The 23,036-nt window shown below is 31.8% G+C and overlaps 2 protein-coding genes across 9 annotated transcripts; one reads left to right on the forward strand and one right to left on the reverse strand.

The window, feature by feature from the left end:
• Nucleotides 1-893: 893 nt before the first annotated feature.
• LOC132736440 (uncharacterized) lies at nucleotides 894-14,516 on the reverse strand. Of its 2 annotated transcripts, XM_060723569.1 has the most exons (11): nucleotides 14,240-14,516; nucleotides 12,663-12,727; nucleotides 9,397-10,029; nucleotides 8,733-8,935; nucleotides 7,757-7,870; nucleotides 7,075-7,227; nucleotides 6,477-6,698; nucleotides 5,969-6,081; nucleotides 4,229-4,371; nucleotides 3,958-4,061; nucleotides 894-2,878 (listed from the first exon to the last, which is right to left on the reverse strand). In XM_060723569.1, the coding sequence occupies exons 3-11, from the start codon at nucleotides 9,951-9,953 to the stop codon at nucleotides 2,091-2,093; spliced, it is 2,397 nt and encodes a 798-aa protein (XP_060579552.1). In that variant the 5' UTR covers nucleotides 9,954-10,029; nucleotides 12,663-12,727; nucleotides 14,240-14,516; the 3' UTR covers nucleotides 894-2,090. The 2 variants fall into 2 exon arrangements, with proteins under 2 accessions (XP_060579552.1, XP_060579554.1); XM_060723571.1 differs by lacking the exon at nucleotides 12,663-12,727.
• Nucleotides 13,765-21,647, forward strand: LOC132736441 (uncharacterized). 7 transcript variants are annotated; one of them, XM_060723575.1, is made up of 3 exons: nucleotides 13,765-13,837; nucleotides 19,953-20,033; nucleotides 20,798-21,647. In XM_060723575.1, exons 2-3 carry the CDS (start codon nucleotides 20,030-20,032, stop codon nucleotides 21,625-21,627), a joined length of 834 nt encoding a protein of 277 aa, XP_060579558.1. In that variant the 5' UTR covers nucleotides 13,765-13,837; nucleotides 19,953-20,029; the 3' UTR covers nucleotides 21,628-21,647. The 7 variants fall into 7 exon arrangements, with proteins under 7 accessions (XP_060579558.1, XP_060579560.1, XP_060579561.1 ...); XM_060723577.1 differs by lacking the exon at nucleotides 13,765-13,837 and adding an exon at nucleotides 18,267-18,297; XM_060723578.1 differs by lacking the exon at nucleotides 13,765-13,837 and adding an exon at nucleotides 18,426-18,594.
• Nucleotides 21,648-23,036: the final 1,389 nt, after the last annotated feature.

Below are 23,036 nucleotides of genomic sequence, written 5' to 3' on the forward strand. Positions count from 1 at the left end.
GCAGTGCACAAGAATGATAACTCTACCTTTCATAATTTTTGAGTTTTTGCCCTTTGTTATTTTTCATACTTGATTTTTTACCTGAGTGGAGCATAACTCAAAAAGTGTTTGAGATATCAACATGAAATGTCATAGGTGGATAGATCTTATTGAGGAGAAATGCTGTGTGCAAGAATGATAACTCTTCGCTATATAATTTTTGAGTTATTGCGCTTTGTTCTTTTTCATACTATTTTGTCCGGAGCTTATCTCAAAAAGTATTTGAGGTATCAACTTGAAACTTCATAGGTGGATGGGTCTCATTAAGGAGGAGTGCAGTGCACAAGAATGATAACTCTACCCTGCATAATTTTTGAGTTATTGCCCTTTGTTATTTTTCAAACTTAATTTTTGTCCATAGCATAATTCAAAAAGCCCTTGAGATATCAAGATAAAACTTCATAGGTGCATAGATTTCACTCAGGAGGTGTGGAGTGCACAAGAATGATAACTTCATCTCTCATAGTTTTTTAGTTATTGCCCATTGTTATTTTTCATACTTAATTTTTCACCTGAGTGGAGCATAACTCAAAAGTGTTTGAGATGTCAACATGAAATGTCATAGGTGGATATATCTTATTGAGGAGGAATGCTGTGTGCAAGAATGATAACTCTTCCCTATATAATTTTTGAGTTACTGCCCTTTGTTCTTTTTCATACCATTTTGTCCGGAGCTTATCTCAAAAAGTATTTGAGGTATCAACTTGAAACTTCACAGGTGGATAGATTTTACTGAGGAGGGGTGCAGCAAGAATGATAACATACCCTGCATTATTTTTCAGTTATTGCCCTTTGTTATTTTCAGCCATCAGTATTCACATTGGTTTCAAATCTGTAATCACTTCAGCCATTAGTATAACAACACAACAGTTTGCATACGTGAACATGATTGTGATACAATCAGCAATAGAGGATGCCATGGAGACAAGTTTACCAAAACACTGGTACACACCAAAGGTTTGCATACTGAAATATAATTGTAATGCAATCAGCAATATTTTAGAGTATAGAGTGTAGAGTAGTTTAGCAAAACATTGGTACACAATAAAGGTTTGCATACTTAAATTTCATTGTAATTTAATTCCATTGCTATTGTATCTCATAACATAAACACCCACAATAAACCAAACTTCCTTTAGAGTGGAGACTGGTTTAGTAAAATACTTGTAGACAGCAAGGGTTTGCATATTCAAATATAATTGTAATGCAATCAGCAATATTTTAGAGTATAGAGTTGAGACTTGTTAAGCATAACACCAGTACTCAACAAAGGCTAGCATACTAAACTATAATTGTAATGCAATCAATAATATTTTAGAGTATACCCTGGGAAACTAGTTTTGCAAAAAACGAAAGACTTTGGTGTTGTATAAGATATACAGTATTTTATTTCAAACAAAATTGATTTTAGTTCAGCTGCGTATGAAAATATCAGACTATAGAGTGACATACTTTCTTGCTCAAGGAAACAATGGCTTGCCACTGACTGGGTTTTAATCTGTGCTCCCAGCAATCCTTAAATTACTGGTGAGTCGCATTGGTTTCATAACGCACATGAATCCTCATCACTTATATCTAAAAAATATTTCTGTACACAATGAGTAATGAAAAGTAATCATTGTGCTTTAAAACAAACTGTAAGTTTCTCTGGAATGTGAGTTTTTTTAAATCTTACAAAACATTTTTAAGTTATAACTGCGAGTAAATTGTAATATTACATGTATAATACACACATTCATATAGTTACGATTAAAAATGTATATTTCAAACTGATTCATTATATCATTTTGATAAAATGGGTACTTGAAATGATAATATGGAAACCTTAAAGAACATGTTGTTTACATGCAAGTAATTTTCTTGCAATATTTAATATGAATGAATATTAAGGAAAATGAGTTACATTTCAGCTATAAAAATGTTGCAGTGCGTAACAAAAGATAAAGCCATGTATCAATCATTGATTTGAATTGACCTTTATCCATTTGTGGAATCAGACATAACACAATGATGAAGAAAACATATATACTTGTAATATGGACTTAAAACATTTAGAAAGAAATGCTTTCAAGTCTTTCTTTAATTATTTGCATTTTCTTTCTAACTTTTAGCAGATCTCGCCCATTCCCATGTTCCATGTAAACTCTTTCAAGACGAATCAGTTCTGATTCGAGTTTTTCAAGTGTTTCAATATATTTGTCATCTGAACCCAGTAATTTGTAAACTTCAGCTAAGCATTCCAAACATTCTTTGGCAAACGGATTTTGTGGCATGGCTTTTTCTATCGTTTCCTTTATCCGTAGAGCTTTGTTAGAGACTTGGATACAAGATTTATAACGTTTTTGAAGCTTGTGAATGCTTGCTAAGTGTACCAAACTCTCAAGATACGTTACGTGTTCAATGCTGATTTCTTCTCTGATATCTAAAGCTTTCTGGAACATATCCTCTGCAGCTGTGAGGTTTTCATCTTGCCGATTAACTTTGCCTAACGTGTCATAAATCAAAGCGAATGATGCCCTTGGAGACAACTTTTCCTTATTGAGTATCGCCAATGCTTCGTTTAGCAGCTGGATAGCTTTTGTCGAGTCCCCTGTTTCACTGTACATATTGGCCGTGTTACTCAGCGAATTTACAAGCGAACGCACAGGTGTTTGGTTCTTTCTCTTTATATCAAGACCAGCTTCATAGTATTTAAGCGCTTTATGCCAATCTCCTTTTTGATAATACATAATGCCAATATCGTTCAAACAAGCACCAACTAAAGGATGGGTTTTTCCCTGGATCTTTTTCCGTCCCTTAAGCGCTCCAAAGTGATACTTTTCCGCTTCATCAAAGCGTCCTGAAATAAGCAATAACTTAAACTTCCCAAAACATCTAGGTCAGCTTTATACAAAGTGTTGGCTTGCTTTATTTTAAACATTTAAATATTAAAACCCCTGTCACACTAGGTCGGCGTTTAGAACGCCGAGGTTTTGCGCAGTAAGATCGCAAACATCGCCGCAGCAACGCCGTAGCATCGCAGTGGCATCGCATAGAACGCCGACCGCAATGGCGCACATTTTGAGCATGCTCAAAACAAACGCCGTCACTCGGCGTACTGATAAGAGCGCAGTGGAATCGCAGTAAGGACGCCGTAGCATCTCCTACAACGCACAGCAGCACCAGGAACGATGAGTAAAAGCGGTGGTTATTCACGGCGCTTGTACGGAGATTGTGTGGCGTCTCTATCGCGCTTATACTGCGTGTGCACTTCGCTTTTACGGAGCTTTACTATTTCAGCGCAGTGTGAGGGACACGAGAGCGCCGTGTGAGCGCCGTAAAAGCGCAGTGGAAGCGCAAAGAACCGGTAGAAGCGCTGTCTAAATGCAGACAATCGTCGATCAAAACGCCGTGGAAGCTCCGTAGCATCACCTTGGTTGCCGTGAGGACGCCGCGAAGTCTCCATGTCATAAAAAAAATCGCACTTTTTATTGCTATCTCGCGGCGCTTTGTTAAATTTAACAACGCCGTGCAAACACTGTGAAGGCGCAGTCTAGTGTGACAGTGCCTTTACTTTCTTTTATGAAAAATTAAGAAAATAGGGTTAGTATGCTTTCCTTGCACTCCATTGATTGATATATTTGCACAAATTTTACTATTGTGTTTTCAGAGATTCACTTGTGTCAAACTTTAATTTCTGTGTGCTAATGTGCTAATATCATTGACATAAAACTTTCACTTATCAAAATTAAATAAAGCTGGCATATCTGTGGTTGCATTAATCATACTTTGAATCAATCTTTATTGGTAAAATTATATTTATAAAGCAATGAGTTAACAACTGTAGATACAAACAGAAAACATATTTAGATTGCATAAATCATCTTTACGTTCTAGCTTTAGGGCCACAAGTATTTGTATACTGAAAATTACTTATACCTAAGACTACATTGGTAACACCAAGACTGTTCAACGCCAGCAGAGCTATTAACTGGTATTCTGTTCCGGACGAATTCGCCATGTCTAATGCAGTCTTCAGAACCCTAAACATGTCAATGACACAATTTTTAACGTGTACAAATAAACAATAAAATTTATTCAAACTGCAGGCAATCAAATTAAATGCCATAAAATGAAATTTTGTCGAAAACTATGTAAATCGGTGGGATTTGTTTAGAAAATTATGTTTAAGTTTAAGACGTTAACTTACTTAATGGCCTCTAAATTTTTTCCCTGCATCAGTAAATTCCATCCTTTCCCCTGATAGGCTGTTGCTAGCTGCAGTGATTTTCCGTGCTTCTCAAATGCATCTATTGCAGAGTTATAATTGTCTGCTCCTTGTTCTAAATGACACTGTGTAAACCAATGTGCACGTATGTGAACAAAACTACATACGTATATAATATATAATACGTAAAACATTTCAACAATGAGTCCATATTCTTAAATCTTAGTCTTGTATTTAAGCACATTAAACAAACATTAAGATCCTGAGTTTTTCTTTTGTGGAAAAGCAGTTCAGGAGATTATAACCGATAAGCTTAAACACTTCCTTTCCTAAGGTTAAAAAGATTCCTTTTATGAAGTGATGCAATTAAATTTCACGTTTTCCTATGCAAGCTATAACCTAACGTTTTAATCTATAGTGGGAAAAAAACTTAATACGAAAAACGTGAGTAATTCAGCTATTTAGTTCTAAAAGTAATGCATCCTCAACCTCCATCTGTTTAACCTAAAATGTTATGGGTATACATGGGGTATGTCATTCCCAATATCTGTTACAATCAAAGTCATATATTGACTGATACAGAATGTTCAACATTAAAAATATAGGATCTCGGTATTGAAAACCACGGTTTAATTGATACTATAAACTCAACTCGTTTAAATATATTCGTTTGACATGGGCTGTAAACAAATTTATAGGAAAATGAATTTATCAACAAATAAAATTTCTCGTGAATAAGTATTTCATAGATTATTGCAATTATCTCTGAGCCCTGTGTCAACAAATGAGTTTATAGAATCAATTATAATTGAAAGCAAGATAATTGGCGAAAAGCTAAAGAAATATTCAAATAATTTTGGAAACGAATCGTGATAAAATAATAACTCTTTATTTATAAGCAAAGTGAAGAGAGTTGTTTTATGAAATATTACTTTATGTAATCATAAGACCCTTTCTTTTCATAATTTAATTGTGATATAAAATAGCTGCTTTAAATGCTTGACAAGACTGATATATTGGCTAGCAACATAAAACAAACGAGTTTAACAAAACCAGAAAGAAAGGAAAACTAGACAATAAAGGGAATTTTTATAAGTGTTTACTTCTTTCTCGGTTCCTGATCCCTATAACAACATTACAATTTTATGAAAACAAAATTAAACATATAAATATGATGTATTTTGTATTTAATGACTTGAAGAGCTATCGTAAATGTTTATTAGATAACATATCGAATAATGTCAATGTCTTGAATATTAAATCTATTCAAAGTTTTTCAAATCAATATAAAGTGGATACAGAAGTTTTATATGATTTCCTCATATATCTGTTGCAAATAAATATATAAATATTGTACTATTTAGTACAGACAAACAATCTAATTATAAATACATTTAAAAACGTAAAAGAAAATACACTACATTGACTTTCATTTATATTCATGCTGCTCTCCAGAAAGCCAGACCATCGCGTCCTTTGACCGATTTCCAGAATTTTTTTTATATGAAAAACCAAACCGGTGAATTTAATTTGAACATCTTTTTTGAGGAAAAAATACGATGAATAGACTTTTATATTGACTTGATACTTTTTAAGAAATAGTTACGTCTTATCACGTTGGAGAAAGTCATTTCAAGACATTTATAGATATATTATATATTATAAACCTTTATATGGTAATACAGACTTAACACCAAAAGTAAATTGAGAGATGTAATTTACCTTGATGTTTGTATAAAAACTTCCAACGGCAATATGAATGTTGGCCCTGTCTTTATCTTTACCGTACATATCTGCAATCTCCATACACCCTTGATAAAATACTTCCCCATCACCTTCAACGAGAGACGATTTTATGAATATCGAACCTTTGCGTTCAAGTAAATTTTTGCTGAATGATTTTACCAAATATGTGTCTTCTAATTGGTCGCTGTGATGCAAACATGTCTATTCAACAGCAACAAAATGACTAAGAAATTGCAAAAAAACATACATATGTAGGTCAGGGTAATGAAGCTGCTACGAAAAATGCGCAAACATTAAAAATGTATACATTAGCAAGAACAAAACAAAAACATAATGGGTTAATTTATTTCAATAAATGTTGAAGTGAACTTGTAAATAAAATACAATCAATACCACCCAATGATTGGTATTACTTAAATTTCTAAAGTTCCACAAAAAGGAAAATAAATAGAATGTTTTGAGCTACACAAATTCGCTATATTACCTGCCATAAAGTTATTCACAAGTGCTGTACAGTCAGTGGCGACCTTTATAAAGAAGTGATATGTGTCTTGCGTAGTGTACTTAACATCTGTCAGAAGTTTCTGTAAGTTCGGATATTCTATTGTAAACTCTGCTACTGCTTCGGTATATTCAGACGTACCGAGTCGACTTGATATGTTTACCATTACAGCTGTAAATATTTTACTGTATCTAGCCCTGACTTCTAAAAACACAAAAGGATGGGGAAAACACATTGTAACGACATGAATTGAGGAAGGAATGCATTACTATCTTAAAAAGTTTGGAACATGTTGAAGAAAAACACTCAAACAAAGAGTACCTCCATCTACCCTCAAATATTGCAAGCTATGAAATGTTGATAACAGATTTGGTAAGAAAGCTATCGTCTAAACACACGTGAGTACAAGTTGATTGTCTTAACTAAAACCAGCAAGAATTTTTGAACATCACTGACTCCAATATCTTCAATTTAGAAAAATGAATTTTAACGAAACCGATGCTAGCCAGCATTGTTTAACTAGTAGTAAAAATGATTCATAATTATACTGTAATTGTAAAATCTAGTCCAGTTAAATAACCTGGAAGATCTTTGACCGTATAATATGACTTCAGACATTCTCTCAAAATTCCTTGTATGTTAAATCGTCGGGTTGCAGAATCACGGTCTAGAACATGACGATCTAGTAATGGTTTTATTGTCTTGAATTTAACCATTGCCTCTGTATCAACATCTGTAATCAGAGATAAATAGAGAAATACAGAATCCCTAAAGAAAGCCCAACACGGCAAAATTGAAAATGTTGCAGGCTCGGTTTGATTGAGCCTGTTCATGGACGGTATTTGAACGTGCAAACTACCGTCCACGCCCCCTAGCACAGACTTAAGCAGAATTCAACAATTAAACCATTGTTGTAAACCAATTTTTGCATCGAAAATTATATTTTGAATTCAAAAGAAAATTAAATATATTTAGATGTGGAAAAAATCGATGGAAAATTATTTAATAAGTCGTTCAGTAAACAATCGGATAAAAGCTTTTTGTATTCAATTAAATGCAGATCTAATATAGTCTTTACAAAACGGTATTCTGGAGGGCAACGATTTATATGAAGAAACAGTGTTCAAGTGTACAAAAACACCAAATATAGAAATAGCACTGTATGAATATGCCAGTATAGTGCTATTTGATAAAGAAATGTATATTTTGCTTCAACTCAATGGGAGTAATCAATTATATATGTTTAATTAAGAAAGTTTTACCAATTATCTGTTTGCACTGATCGGCATTAAATGATCCTGGAATATAATCTAAAACGATGAGACATTCTCTGTACTTCAAAGACAATCGATCTATGAAATCCTTGTATACATCAGCTGCAAAACACACAAAAAATCTATATGTTAAAATGAAATATTCAATGTGTCATTTATTCAATTATTATATATCTACTCAAGTCTTTTTGTTCAAACTACAATTATATAATTCAGAGTTTGGAGATAAATGTTGAAAACGTTTTGTAAAATAAATTGCAATCTCATATTGATTGGGTAAAATCTTTAAAAAAAAAAAAAAAAAACGTTACATTTGCCATGCACTATATAACCGGCTCCTTTACTCTTAATGTACTTTAAACAACAATTTCGAAAGACAAAAATAATCTCAACAACAATACAAAAAAGAGATAAAAAAACTGGAAAATTATTACTTCTGCTTCACAGCACTTGAACACTTTTCCTATTAAAAAAAAAACAATCTGAATTGCAATATCTTTTGGAAGAAGCTAAAAGTAGCTTGATTTAATTCTCTCTGTACATAACATTCCGGTATAGAAATACAAAATGTCACGGATCTCACGAGTTTTTCCATCCCTAAACGATTTAAGCAGTATTTTATATATATATTTTTTTTGCAAAAAAAAGTAGAGAAAAAAGAGCCCCTAAAGAAGGCCCAAAAGGCCAAATCAGTTTGATTGACATTGTTCATTGATGTTACATGCAAATGAAAAATGTGAAATCCTAAATATTCTGAAACATTCGCAAATGTGTTTATGGCCAAACGTGGAACCAATGATTTCAAAGGTTAATGAATATTCAACAACACATTTCGTTTAAAGTTCAAGCATGTAATAGAAACATTAAAGGTCGGATGTCGATCTCTGAATCAAGATACTAATCATGACATTTTTGTTTGTAACGTTTGATAAAAATATAAAGTTTTTTTTTCTTTGTTTCTTACCAATACGGTCTTCTTTTGGATATAATGTGTCACTTAATGTTTTTAGACGGCTTGTTTGTAGACACTGCACCATGTGACAAGGCGTCATTTCGTCGTTGTTCTTAAGTTCTGAGCCTATCATCAAGATGAGTAGTGGCAATCCATCACTTAGAGTTACAATAGCGTCTTCGTACTCGCCAAAATTTATTCCCGGAGCTACAGACCTGCAATTCATTCAACAACAACACGAATCAATTTTATTTGACTTTTAAATATATTTATATTGTTATATCTTATCAAAACACTAAGCCAAAGGCAACCTTTGGTAAGACAATCATAGATATCCATAATCACTTTGATGCCCTTATTAAAGTTAATCTCGATTGAAATCAATAGCCATCGAAAGCTGTTTTGAAAATACTAAGTAAATTGTAAAATAAAGATACAATTACTTATATGTGTATTTTCAATGAAACATCGCTGAACTTGTAAGTAAATTACCGGTTCAAAACTGTAAACTAAAATTAAGTTGTGACAAAAGGTAAACACCTAAAAGTTTGCTATCATTCATATTGTTTTTGAATTATTAAGGTAAGTCCAACAAAAGATACATAATGATATACCTGGAGACTTATAAGATTTATAGAATATAAGCATAAGTCTTTTACAGAGGAAACCAGTTTACCGTAGCAAGGTACTCGAATCAATAAGGCTTAAAGGTTCCAATGTATAACTGAAGAATGTCTTCTCTGTAAACTTCACATTTGTTGTTGATGTGATAATAACCTTAACATTGATGCATCTTTTGATTATATTCCAACTTAAAGACAGAAACATATCTCGTGCCGCTGTACTGGTTACCTCTTGGAAATCTTCAGTGTTATCAAAAACAATTACAAAGTTTTCGCCATTTCTATGCATCAGCTCTTTAACAATATGCTGAACCCATCGGTCAGATTCGTGGGCATTGTACTCTGTTCTAATACCTAATTGAATGCACAAGTAGGAATACAATGCACTAATATTTGCGAATTGTTTTAAGTCTACTTGCAGAATGATGACATCTGTTATGTAACGAGACAAAAATTCCTGCACTAGTCTCGACTTTCCGACTGACCTTATCCCAAATATCCCGAATATTCTTTGATAATTCCATGCTTTAGAAATTGCTTGCAAGTCGGATTCTCTTCCAATAAAATTGGTTTCCAAAAGTGTCAAAAAATCATCGTCATCGATGTCCATTTTTATTGCTCATTTCGTATTGCTTGATGATGTCAAAAATACCGTAAAAATCTCATTGTCCTTCGCACAATGTATGCTGTAATACATAAAAAAGAAAATTACTTTTTCCTTAAATGTACTTTTTGTATGCTTGATTTTATGTATGTATTGATTTTTAAGTATGTATGATTTTTACACATTTTGACCAATGACCTATCTCTGTGGTCGTTCTATATAACAGTCTTTCCTGGATAACTTACCGATAATAGATAATACCCAATCTCTTCGCAAGTGACTGACTACTTATCTCACATGATTTCTTAATCAGCGGTTGTAGACAGATAACTATTAGACTCGATGTTCGAAGTCAATGGTCATTTACAATTTATAATTTTGATTATATTCTTATATATATTAAGTACAGAACTTGAAATACAAAAGTGATGTGCAGAATGACAGTGAAAATGATAGCTCCAAATTCAAAATAAGAACTAGGTGTTTCCGCTTTCTTACTTTTACTTTTAATTTCAAGACTCATTTCAGAACCAACATGTTCTCTGATTAATTCAAGATTCTCTCTTAATTGCTTATTTAAGTTCAGCTGCTATAAACTGATGTGCATGCCTATTTTGTGCGAGACTTGCTGCATTCACAAATAATTTTGCGCTACCCAGGGAAGCATTATTTTCCTGTGCGATTGCAAAACGCAAAACCAATATCTTAAAACCGCTCTCCGGTAGTGTTAAATGCAACTAGTTCCAAATGTAAGCCTCCGAACATGACAATAAACATATCATCAAATTGATTTAGCCTTGCTCACTGTTTTTGCTTAGCTAATAACTATTAAGAATGCTCAGCTGCAATGACATTGAGTCAATTAATTGGCTGGTTTTGTACTAATGTTACAATCTTCACGCAGTGATCTTTCATTTAAAACTTATGAATTAAAACATTGAAATTGATGTACTGCAATGTACTTAAAGAGCGTAAATTTTATGTGTTTTTCTTTTCTTTGTGAACGTTTCTAAACAAATACAAATCAATAATTGTGTCTGTCTTGAATGTGGTACTTTTTAGGTATTTCTCTAGAAGCACTGTCAGATGCTTGACGCTTAGTTTTACTATGATCGTGTTTTAAACATAAGTCATCAAGTCATACGTTTATGTATGTAAAAATGTAATCAAGTGTCTTATGTTACATTGAGACAATTCATTTCACGACCCGTCAATGTAATGTGGTTATTTTCTCTGTTCATACAATACTTTCACGAGAGCTTGTCATGATTTTTAAAAAAAATATTCTTAAGTTAATATGTTTTTTTTTCATTTATTGTTTTAATGTTTTCATAATTTTCAGTAAAGATTTGTTATTTATTATTTCTTGTATGTATATTATCTTTTCAGTCACTTTGCATAAACGATTGAATGTTGAAATTTGTTGTTGTCATTTAAATAATATTTTAAAAATTGAATAGCGTGTTTTCACTTTATGTTTATTTAAGACACCATTTGTGAAGAAAAAACGAAAATATTGCATGTTTTAAATATTTCCAATGTGTGATATGTTTACAATGATTTACAGTTATATTGTGCTCTTATCTTTTGAAGCTGTTTTACGATTGATGATTTATATAGATTAAGTTATGTGCAGTCGTTTTTAAAAGCTCGTTAAAGCTTTTATTATATTTGTTCTTAATCTTGCCAACTTGAAATAAAACATTTATGAAATGAACTCAACACTTAATCCGATATACTAGAATGTAATAAGGAAAAGTGATTTTCGCTACAAACGCATTGAAAAAAAAATTGTGACAAATATTTTCACTTTTTATTTTATGATTTCAATATGTAACATAATATCAATGGTAACACTGAGCTGTCTTTAGCACTGGACAGGTGTGGGTTTTCAGTCGTAGCGTGAAAGAAGTCGACGGCTGGTCAACTTTTCTTTTCTTCTTTCAAAAAAATACCCATTAAAAATTTAACATTATGTCTAAGGCATACTTAACCATAGTTTTGGTGGTCCTTATTTCCTTTTCAATCTATGATAGACGAGAAACATACATTTGAAGCGCTCTTTTAGAAGCCGGTGATATTGATTCAGATACTTGTATATTATACGTAGTCCTTTCGCTCCTTTTTGAGGGCGTTATTTCTCGTAACTGTACTCTTAAAGATATTATGAAATATTATCGACGTAGTCATGAATATGGTGTTTTGTAGTCACGGAAAACGGAAATTTAATCATTACCATTACATTATCATAACAAAAATTTTGTATGGACTGAAACAAGGTCGGATAAGACTGAGAGTCGATGAAATCAGGGGGTTGCTCAGGTATTTTTAATTTTGGGCTCAATGTTTAATTTTGCGCCCGAGGACTTGATGCATATCAAAATTTTTATAATGCAAATTGGTTTGCTTGTTGAATTATTTGAACGAATTCTTCATATTTTACATCAGATGGAGTTTAACCTTTTATTCCATATTGCACATTTCATTTGTTCATTTTCTTTTCCAGATAAAAATAATAAGTTTTATTTTCATTAAGATATATAGAATAACAAAACATATAACAAACATAGGATAGAAGCAAAGTCGGAAATTAATTTTTCAAAATCGAAAGTAGACATCAAAATTAGTTTAAATTATTGAACGGTTACTATTCTTAATTTACGAGTTTGCCTGAAAAAGAAATATATATAAGGAGCAATAAAAAAGATAACTTACGTGAAATCTTTGCCAAGCAAATAAAAACGTGATGCCAATAGTTAGTTTTCCAGTGCATTTTCTATCTAAAAAAAATAACAGTAACAAACAAAAAAACAACTCTAAAAACCACTACTCTGTTAGCTCGTGTGTCATAAATGAATAAATTTTTACAACAAGACGAAATAATATTTTCATGATTTTCATTAAAGATTTGTTATTTTTTATTTCTTGTATGTATATTATCTTTTCAGCCATTTTGCATAAAGGATTGAATGCTGAAATGTTTTTGTTGTCATTTAAATGATATGTAAAAAAATGAATGGCCTGTTTTCACTTTATGTTAATTTCAGACACGAACATTTGTGAAGAAATAAAGAAAATATTGGACGTTTTAAATATTTTCAATGTGTGATAAGTTTACTTTGATTACAGATATATTGTGCTATTATCTTTTTGAAGCTGTTTTACGATAGATGATTTATATAGATTATATTGTATGCAGTCGTTTTTTTGTAAAAGCTCGTAAGAGATTATGATCCAACTTGAAATAAAACATTTATAAAATGTACTCAAGCCTTAAACCGACATTCTAGTATGTAAGAAGGAAAAAGGATTTTTCTTACATACGCATTGAAAAAGTCGTGACAAACTGTTTCAATTTTCATTTTATGATTTCAATATGTAACATAATACCAATGGTAACACTGAGCTGTCTTTAGCACTATACAGGTGTGGGTTTTCAGTCGTCACACATTCACTAGCGTGAAAGAAGTCGACGGCTGGTCGACTTTTCTTTTCTTCTTACAAAAAATACTCATTAAAATTTAACATTATGTCTTAGGCATACGTAACTATAATTTTGATGGTCTCTATTTCCTTTTCAATCTATGATGGACGAGAAACATAAATTTAGAAGCCGGTGCCTGTTCGTATCTTAGCCGGTGATACTGATTTAATAAGATACTTGTATCTTATATGTAGTCCTTTCGCTCCTTTTTGAGGGCGTTATTTCTCGTAACTGTACTCATAAAGATATTATGAAACATGATCGACGTAGTCATGAATATGGTGTTTTGTAGTCACGGAAAACGGAAATTTAATCATTACCATTACATTATCATAACAAAAATGTTGGATGGACTGAAACAAGGTCGGATAAGACTGAGAGTCGATGAAATCAGGGGGTTGCTCAGGTATTTTGAATTTTGGGCTAAATGTTTAATTTGCGCCTGAGGACTTGAGGCATATCAAAATTTTTATAATGCAAATTGGTTTGCTTGTTGAATTATTTGACCGAATTCTTCATGTTTTACATCAGATGGAGTTTAACCTTTTATTCCATATTGCACAATTGATTTGTTCATTTTCTTTTCCAGATAAAAATAATTAGTTTTATTTTCATTAAGATATATAGAATAACAAAACATATAACAAACATAGGATAGAAGCAAAGTCGGAAATTAATTTTTCAAAATCGAAAGTAGACATCAAAATTAGTTTAAATTATTGAACGGTTACTATTCTTAATTTATGAGTTTGCCTGAAAAAGAAATATAATTTTTTTTATATAAGGAGCAATAAAAAAGATTACTTACGTGTAATCTTTGCCAAGCAAATAAAAACGTGATGCCAATAGTTAGTTTTCCAGTGCATTTTCTATCTAAAAAAATAACAGTAACAAACAAAAAAACAACTCTAAAAACCACTACTCTGTTAGCTCGTGTGTCATAAATGAATAAATTTTTACATCAAGACGAAATAAAATCACCTTCCTGGTATATTTTTTACAAAAAGCCTTTGGATAAGATCCATTTAAACTTGATTTAATCTAATTTTTTTGTTTATAACTTGTTTAAATGTAATTTGATGAAGGGAATACATACGCTCCCTAAGTATCTAATTGAAACACTTCCGTTGCTGCAGGACGGTAGTGAAAAAACAAAGCAATGCGCAAGAGCGTAGATAATACTGTATTTTACAACTGCCTTTCATTTATTTCATTTTTGATCATCTTCATAGCTGTACTTAAGCTATAAAATCACGTGCATTGAAATATAACTGGACAGTTTATCAAAACCATTATTAATGACACGTTACGAGGTTATGTTAGGTTGCTGTAACTGTTCAACACGTAACAATAAGCCCTCAAGGAAAACTTTAAAAATTTAAAAGTTTAAGGTGATCCATACAAAGATATCTACACATTTATGTATCCACTTCAGCTCTCTGAATATGGAATATGTACGATATACTTGCAAAAATGTGACACGTATTTTCATCGAAGTATTACCGCAAGGAATAATTTTCTACAAGTATAAGTGTAAAAAGGTAAAAGAGCAACACAAGAAAGTTACATATCATTGAAATCGCCAAATATGTATCTGGAACATGCTATTTGCAGGTATATGTTTTTATCTAATATTGAAAGATATAACGGAAAATTACCAAACACCATCAGCGGTAACCCAATGATAACATGATAAAATGGCACGTGATCACCCACGTTGGGTATTCTGAAGTCCTGAAAATAACAAAATTATACGGCAAAAAAGGAGATCCTCGAGAATACGACAAAAAAAAATATGTAACTGAAATGTTTGTATGATTCGTTGTAATTGATCATGAAGTCATTCAAACAGTACCTCTGCTCTGGCATGTACAGAAGTTATCAGTTCCTTGCGAAATTGGAGGTAACTGGTACTGATAAACTGCTTGACATACTGCCCACCAACGAAGTGGTGGCCGAACTGTGCTCTGCTAATTTCATTTTGGCTTACTGCCGTGATCCGGAGTGAAAAACTACCAACCCCACCACCGTGTGCATGATTCAATGGAAAGTGCAGTTCTGTCTGGTCCACTTACACTGACTTTTGCAGTATTTTGACTGGTCATGTCACCACTGCATTTAGGGTTAAATAAATCAAGTTTAGATTTAAACGCTATGTCGGTAGTCTAACTAGCCCCACTCCTGAAATTAAGAAAGTAGTTTTAAGTGTCAGCATAACTAGCAAAGGGTGGAGGATTTACAACTTGCAAAAGATCGAGATGTCACCATAGCATCAATACAGGCTCATAAAAGGTGATTTTTTCCCAGTTGAATGCTAAGGATACCAGCGGTAGTATTGTTGTATACGTTAGAAATGACACTATTAAAAAGAGAGTATTTCAGTTGTGAAAAATATACATGACACATTTATTTGCTTGAAGTTCGATAAATGTTTTACTATCTCTGACATTTATTGAACTGCTTGAACATTTATTAAGTGTAAAAACTAAATTAAAAAGTAACACTATACTGTTTTCTGAAGAAAACGAAATATTTCATGAGTCTCTGTGATAATTTTGACTTGGATATTTGCATTTATTAAAAGTGTATGTCAGTCCTGTGATCAGCAGAAAATTTCAATGAAATGGGGAGTAATCCTCTTTGAAGTCATTTTGCAAAAGATTTGGTTGGCTACCACTATATAACAGGACCATTTTTATGTGTCAGGCATTTCATTCTGCTAGAAAAATCACCTCTTTAGCATGAAAACTCAATTTTAAGGTAGGATTAGGGACCATTTCTTATAATGTAAGTCTATGGAAATATCAATGTGCGTGTCTGACCTAAAAACATGGTTTTATACTATGTGAATTTTATGTGTGTCCGATGTAATTGGAATGATACGCCTCTATCGGCAAGGGAAAAAACTCTTATTCAAAATAAATAAAAGATATGTGCAAACTTACCTCCCTTGAAAAAGCAACCTGGGAGAGATATTTAACAATTTCAACATTTGTAATGTTACTGAATTCAGCAAACATGTAGCTTTAAATTTTGATATTTTGTGTAACTTATATAAATCATTTAATTATACAGTATATAAATTGAAATTATATCGTTCTGTGTTGACAGCACAAGACTGTCTGATATATTAATGAAATGTGATGTCACACATCGCGTCTGATCGATAAGATTTAGCGCAACTTGAGGCAAGGTAAATATGTTTTCTGAGATAAATATTTATTTTAATGAAATAGCAGATTTTAGCAGATGCTTTTAACCCTGTTCTTACTGAATTTTATGGATTGATTACTGAAAGGAAGTAAGATAGGCAATTTCTATGCTTAAAAAAGAAATAGATGATCTTTGTTACAAATATTTTACAGAAGCGAGTGATGTTCTTTTTGACACATTGAACTTAAATATTCCATATTCATGACTTAAATTATTGCCAAATCCGGACAACCTGTTGTATAAAACCATTACATAGAAAGGGAAAATATAACATTTAAAAGAAATGGTAATCACAATTTCAACATACACGTATATCTTCACATATATTCTGAACATTCATATATATACAATTTATTTTATGAAAAATTATCATTAAACATAATTTATTTCTTCAGTGAATCATTTCAATCTGCAATTAACAAAGTCAAAACTAACAAAGTCAAAACTTAGATAGAATGGTAAATCACTAAGAATAAAACGAAGCATGTACAACTCTGTTAATCAGGTAGTTATTATCGTCGATTTGGATTATATCAAGGAGAGATAATTTCTCCAGCCACGTTTCCAATGTTTATTGATCATGAAGATCTAGAACTATATTTTCAAATTTAATTTGAATACTTGTATAAATATTCTGGACGTTTGTTTAATTTAACTAATTATTCGTTATCATTGAAATGTTTGAACAAATCTTAAGCATAGGTCATAGAATTTGCTCTTTTTCATTAAAGATAAATTGTTTTACACCACGTGAGATTGAAAACTTATCATTTTGCTTTACAAACATACTGAAAGGAGCTTTGATACTGATAGTTTTCCGAAATTTTGGCACAGAAAAAATTTACCGTGGTAATTTGTTTAATAAGATGAGTCATTTGTTGCCAGTACACTATAATTTCGACCCAACTCTAAAGTTTTATAGTTTCATTTCGTACAATCTTATGTATCATAAATGACAGCAACTTTTGATCATCTATAATCTACAAACTGATAGTTACTGTTTACTCGGGCACTTTCCTTCTGTTTACTCGGGCACTTTACTTCTGATTACTCGGGCACTTTACTTCTGATTACTCGGGCACTTTACTTCTGATTACTCGGGCACTTTACTTCTTTTCAATATAGCGTTAAATTGGCTTACAGTGATATAATGTCATTTAACTTTTCAAGTATCTTATAGAATTGTTCTCCAGTTTATTGCATTAATTATGAATATCTACAAAGAATTATGTATGCCATGCATGTATTCTATATCATTTAAGTATGTTGCAATAAAAAAATAAATTTAAAAAACTCTTTATAAAAAGATATAATTATGAAAAGTGATTTATTTTCTTTGTATTTCTTTTAAAGACGTCAGCGTTCCCATTTATCAAAATTTAAATTTATAAAAGATCGGCGAGAGAACATTACTTTAATGCATGAGTGTATTATTGAAATGACAGCTTTAATCCTTTTAATATATCGAACAGTTTCAAGGTTACCGAGTATCGAATGTAAATACGCAACAATTTAAAAAGACCTACGATATTTGAATTAAAATGTAAATATTGAGGAAAGTCGACAACTGTTTATCAATTGTAATCTGACTAAAGCTTTTATATGACGCTCGTGAAAAGGAATTTGTCAAATTAATGACCAAATATTGATAGGGTAATTATTCCGTCAAAAGCAAAAAACATCGGTTGTTTAATTTAGGGTCTTATTATTGACTTGTTAGATTACTTAATCAATACTGACTTCCGTGAAGTAAATGTTTTTAATGTGCCACAATAGCTGCTAAAAGGGACTCAAATGTTACCTTGATTGGAAGGGAAAAAACTGAATCGATACTGAAATACTCTTAAGTTTGAAATATTTATAAATAATTTAAAATTACCGTGTAACGGCTTTGCTGTGGTCGTTGAAATAGGAATTAATTCGTAAATAAGCAGGGACTCTAGATAAAATGTAAAGGGCTTAAAATACCTTGATCAGTATAAATTGAAATTGAATCACATTGCTAGATGTTAAATAAATTCAATTTTGGAATGTGTACAGGTTCGGTAAATATTAGCATAGAAATCAGACGGGTGCAAGTTTAGTGTTTCATGCCGGGTGTATGAACGTTTTATATAAATAAATATTACTTCGATTTAACATTTTAGAAATGGCGTGATTGCAAAACACATGGACGATATTTGAAACGGTCTTTGTGCTAATGATTACTAAAATGAACGGATTAATGTATTAAGAAAACAGGTAAATTGTGTAACATGGTTTAAACCTTTTTGTTAGATTAACGTTATCCTTTTTAAAGTCGCTCAAACAATTGTCACGAATGAAAAAAAGATCATCTCGATTAGAGAAAGCGGTTCACTTCATAGGTCATAGATCAGAACCGTGCACGTCATATTATTATAAAACAGTACAATGCATTTTGGTATTTAATGTTCCATTTACCAGTTTAAATATTTTATCTTTACCGACGTTTACTTTTAATCAAGTCTTTAACTTTTTGAATTTAGTTTCTTTTATTATAAAGCTGTCAGTGTATCGGTTTAAAATATGAAGGATTATATTTAGTTTTATGTATGTATGCATGCTTTATTTCTAATTTGATTATAAAAACAAGAACAAATTAGACAATTTGTAAACTTGTATGATCTGTGATAGTCGTTTCTGTTTATTAAAACATTATATTTTATTATAGTTGGTCAGCCCGTTTTCTGTGTAAGATAGTATTGATAACGGGTGCTTATTATTGATAAGGGGTCGGGGCAGGGTTACGACAGATTCATAAGTATTAGGTATAAATTAAAATTATCTTTATTTCATTCAACTTAGAATTATGTTTATCGTTTGTTTTAAGGCGTTGTTTATTTGACTAAGGATATGATATCTTTGTAGTGAACACATTTTTATGTTCAATTATATGAAAATAATTCTACTCAGGTATGTGGTTTTATGATTTGAGTGTATGTATCTAAGTACACATTATTAGCGGTCCAAGGTTGAGGAATTCGTCAATAAAAAACTATAGACTATCTGTTACAAAATTTTAATTAAACATTTGTCTTCACATTGGCACCAACACCCGAGGTCATTTCTCTTTTACTATAATGTGAAGTGTTTGATCTAACTAATATAACGACTCTTTAAATGATTTCAATCACTTCAAAAATATTTTGTCAAGATCATTTTTGGGAAAAAACGGAGACGAAAGAATTGTGTTTACCTATTTAAAATATCACCGGCCATTTTATAGTTTAGACTGGGACATTTTATCAGCTAATATGTCAAGTGTTTTGTTTTTGTATTTCTTTCAGGGAGTAAAATCAACATGAGATAGAATCAACTTTATGATCAATAGTTGCCACTAACTTGTACAAAGAAGTCACGAAAAATGAGTATGGTTTCTCTTGTTACATTTATAATAAGATTAAAGAAAATTATTTAAGATAAAGAGTAATGTGTGTTTGAATAATGCAAAGCATTTAATGTAGGCGTTTATATTTATCATTCAATTTGTAACAAAAGATTATTTCAGTTAAAGGGCAATTTTCAGAATATATTCTGACTGAATACCGAACATACCATGCTCACACTGCACTAATGTGCGGACTGATCATGGTCTGCTCTGGGCGCATAGGTAGAATAAGTCGCCACCAGCATGGTAAAGGTTAAAGTGGATTGGTATACAATCGGTACAGTTTCCAAAAGTATTTCAAATATTGATAAACAATAGAAATGTATCATTTGGATATTCTTATGAAACATTTTTAAAACAAAATGTTGACGGGGGAGTACGACGTCTTTTAGTACGAATAGCTTTATGATAAATAATAATATTTTGTTTTAAAACATTTTATTATATGCTATAAAGTCACATTTATATCATTGAGCAAAACTGCAGTTTCACTTTTTCTCTAGACAAAGCAATTAGACTAGATAATTTCAGTGTATTTACAAATATTAATAAAAAGAAAACAATACATAATAATTCTAAATTCTTCTATTTTCTACTATCTTCCATGACACAGAAAATTTACATAATTACAACACTACAGTACATACGTTTCTTTCTCTATGTTGTTTTCGCGACAAAATAACTGACAGACATTATATATATCTTTATATCAAATACATCTCATAATCTCTTATTCAATTTTAGGTTTGACTGTACGTTCACGATCAGATGTTGTGAGAAAATCTGAGGATAAAAAAGAACTACTTCCAACAGTGGTTCAACTTGGTAGCACTCTTCCCGTGAATCGCGCGTATGAAAATGAAATTTGGACTCAAGTTATACCAGACAGTAAAAATAGTTCACCGCGAAGTGACACTATGCAAAACGTAAGATGCCGGAAATTTAAGAATTTGTACGAATACAATAAAAAGCATAACGACAAGTTTAATTTGCAGAGAAATTTATGGAAAATTCCAAGTCTTGGAAATAACTTCCTGCCCTTCAAAAAGAAGGGCAACAACTCGCCAAGTGAAGAAGTTGTAGGACTTTATCGACCTAAATTTCACAGATGGTACAGCCGGCTTGTACACGAAAATACCGTGATTCTTCCCCCTATAGAGACATCCGAACGGGTCAAGGATGAAATTCCAGACTCTGTAAATCTAAATGAAAAGAAATACATAATAGACCAACAGAAACGAGAAGGTCCGCGAGAACGATTTGCACGTGACGAGTTGTTTTTTCCAAACGTCTATAACCAATGTTTCACGTGCAGGGAATGTCGGAAACAGTATGCGAATGATGTGTACTCACAAACATGGCTGTCACGTAATGCCACGTCACCCACGTGTTATACCACGAGCAGCACCGGAAGACGCGCAGTTCTGAAACGTCAGCATTGTGACGTATTAGGTGAAAGATATTGCAGAGCTTGTATAGAAAAAAGGAACAAGAACTTCTCCCTCCAGATAGAGGACAAACTTCTCAATAACAATGACATTGATAAAGTGCATTACAAAAGTTCACAATTCTAAGCAGGTTGAAAGAAAGTATATGACGTCATAGACGCATTTACTGAAGAAGATTTGTTGTTTAAAATATCACGGAGTTACATGCTATGCTGTTACAGTCACCAGGCGTTGAAAGAGCAATGTATTTATCATCATTTTTATGAATTTGTATTAGTCGCAGTATAAATGTTGAATTATTATAATATTTTTACAGCATGAAAGATTAAATAAGGAACACAACAAACACTGATCTATATTGACATTACTTTCCAATAGCTTGTAATGTAAGTTGCTTTTTTATAAAATACCATTCATTCTAAATTATCAAAAAAATGATTTTGCAAATAATTTAATTACTTTTACGGAAACGCAAAACAACGTTCGGAGCTTTATTTTCATTTGTTTTGTTTTGTTTTGGTCAAGAACATGTAAAACAGTCTTAAAGACTTTCTTTAAATCTTTTAAGTTGACATTATCCTTTTCAAAAGTATTTAAGATTCAAGTTAAATATAAATAATCGTTAACTTATAAACTGATTGATCGAATGCTGCTAGTGATGCAGTTGAAAAAGTTGAAAAATATCAAATAAATGGGATATAATTCAGGAAAAGCGAGATAATGACATGAAGTAATGTCCTCATAGAAATTGTCATTTCAGTCTAGTCTGCTTTAAAAACCTCTCGTCTGATTGTGCCTAATGGTATTTTGTATAACTGTAATTTAGTAAGCTATTGTAACTTTTATAAAGAAATCTAGTGCCGATACTTTTTTATCGTTTTCGCGAAACTTGACCGAGGAGGACTTACAAAATTAGTCAATGTTCAAATTCAAAATGTCCAAACAAGTACGGAGATTTTTTTAAAAAGTGTATTTTAATATACAGACCTCGGGAACCACAACGTGGATTATTTTACACACCACTTTAAAGAACAACGGACTTTTCGCACACTGGCTAGAGAGATGATGAAAACAATTCAGCATCACTAGCGGCATTCGATCAACCAGTTTATAAGTTAACGATTGTTTATATTTAACTTGAATCTTAAATCATTTTGAAAAGAATAATGTCAACTTAAAAGTTTATTAATTCAGAAATAGCAAGCGAGAAAACTCAGGAATAACAATTAAACCACAATAGCTTTTAGTTATTTCCCTTTAAAAAAACAGATGGGCGCTGCTTTATTGGTGATTCACAATCAATTGTTATTGAAAAAAATGTTTGGGCTAAAATATAAATCTGCCTAAAATACAAAATAAACTGCCCTAATATTTTTTTAATATATTTAAAAAGCGCGAAATAATTTCTAGGAATACTGTTACGGTATTCAAATTTTATGATTTAAGGCTATTGGGCCTCAGTTTTAACCCTTTCCCCCATGAGCATATTGTGAAAAATGGCCGTTTTCACTGAAAAGCCTCCTGTTACAAGTTCA

This window comes from Ruditapes philippinarum, unplaced genomic scaffold, assembly GCF_026571515.1.
Source record: "Ruditapes philippinarum isolate M1 unplaced genomic scaffold, ASM2657151v2 ctg4309_1_1_1_1, whole genome shotgun sequence".
Lineage (NCBI taxonomy): Eukaryota > Metazoa > Mollusca > Bivalvia > Venerida > Veneridae > Ruditapes > Ruditapes philippinarum.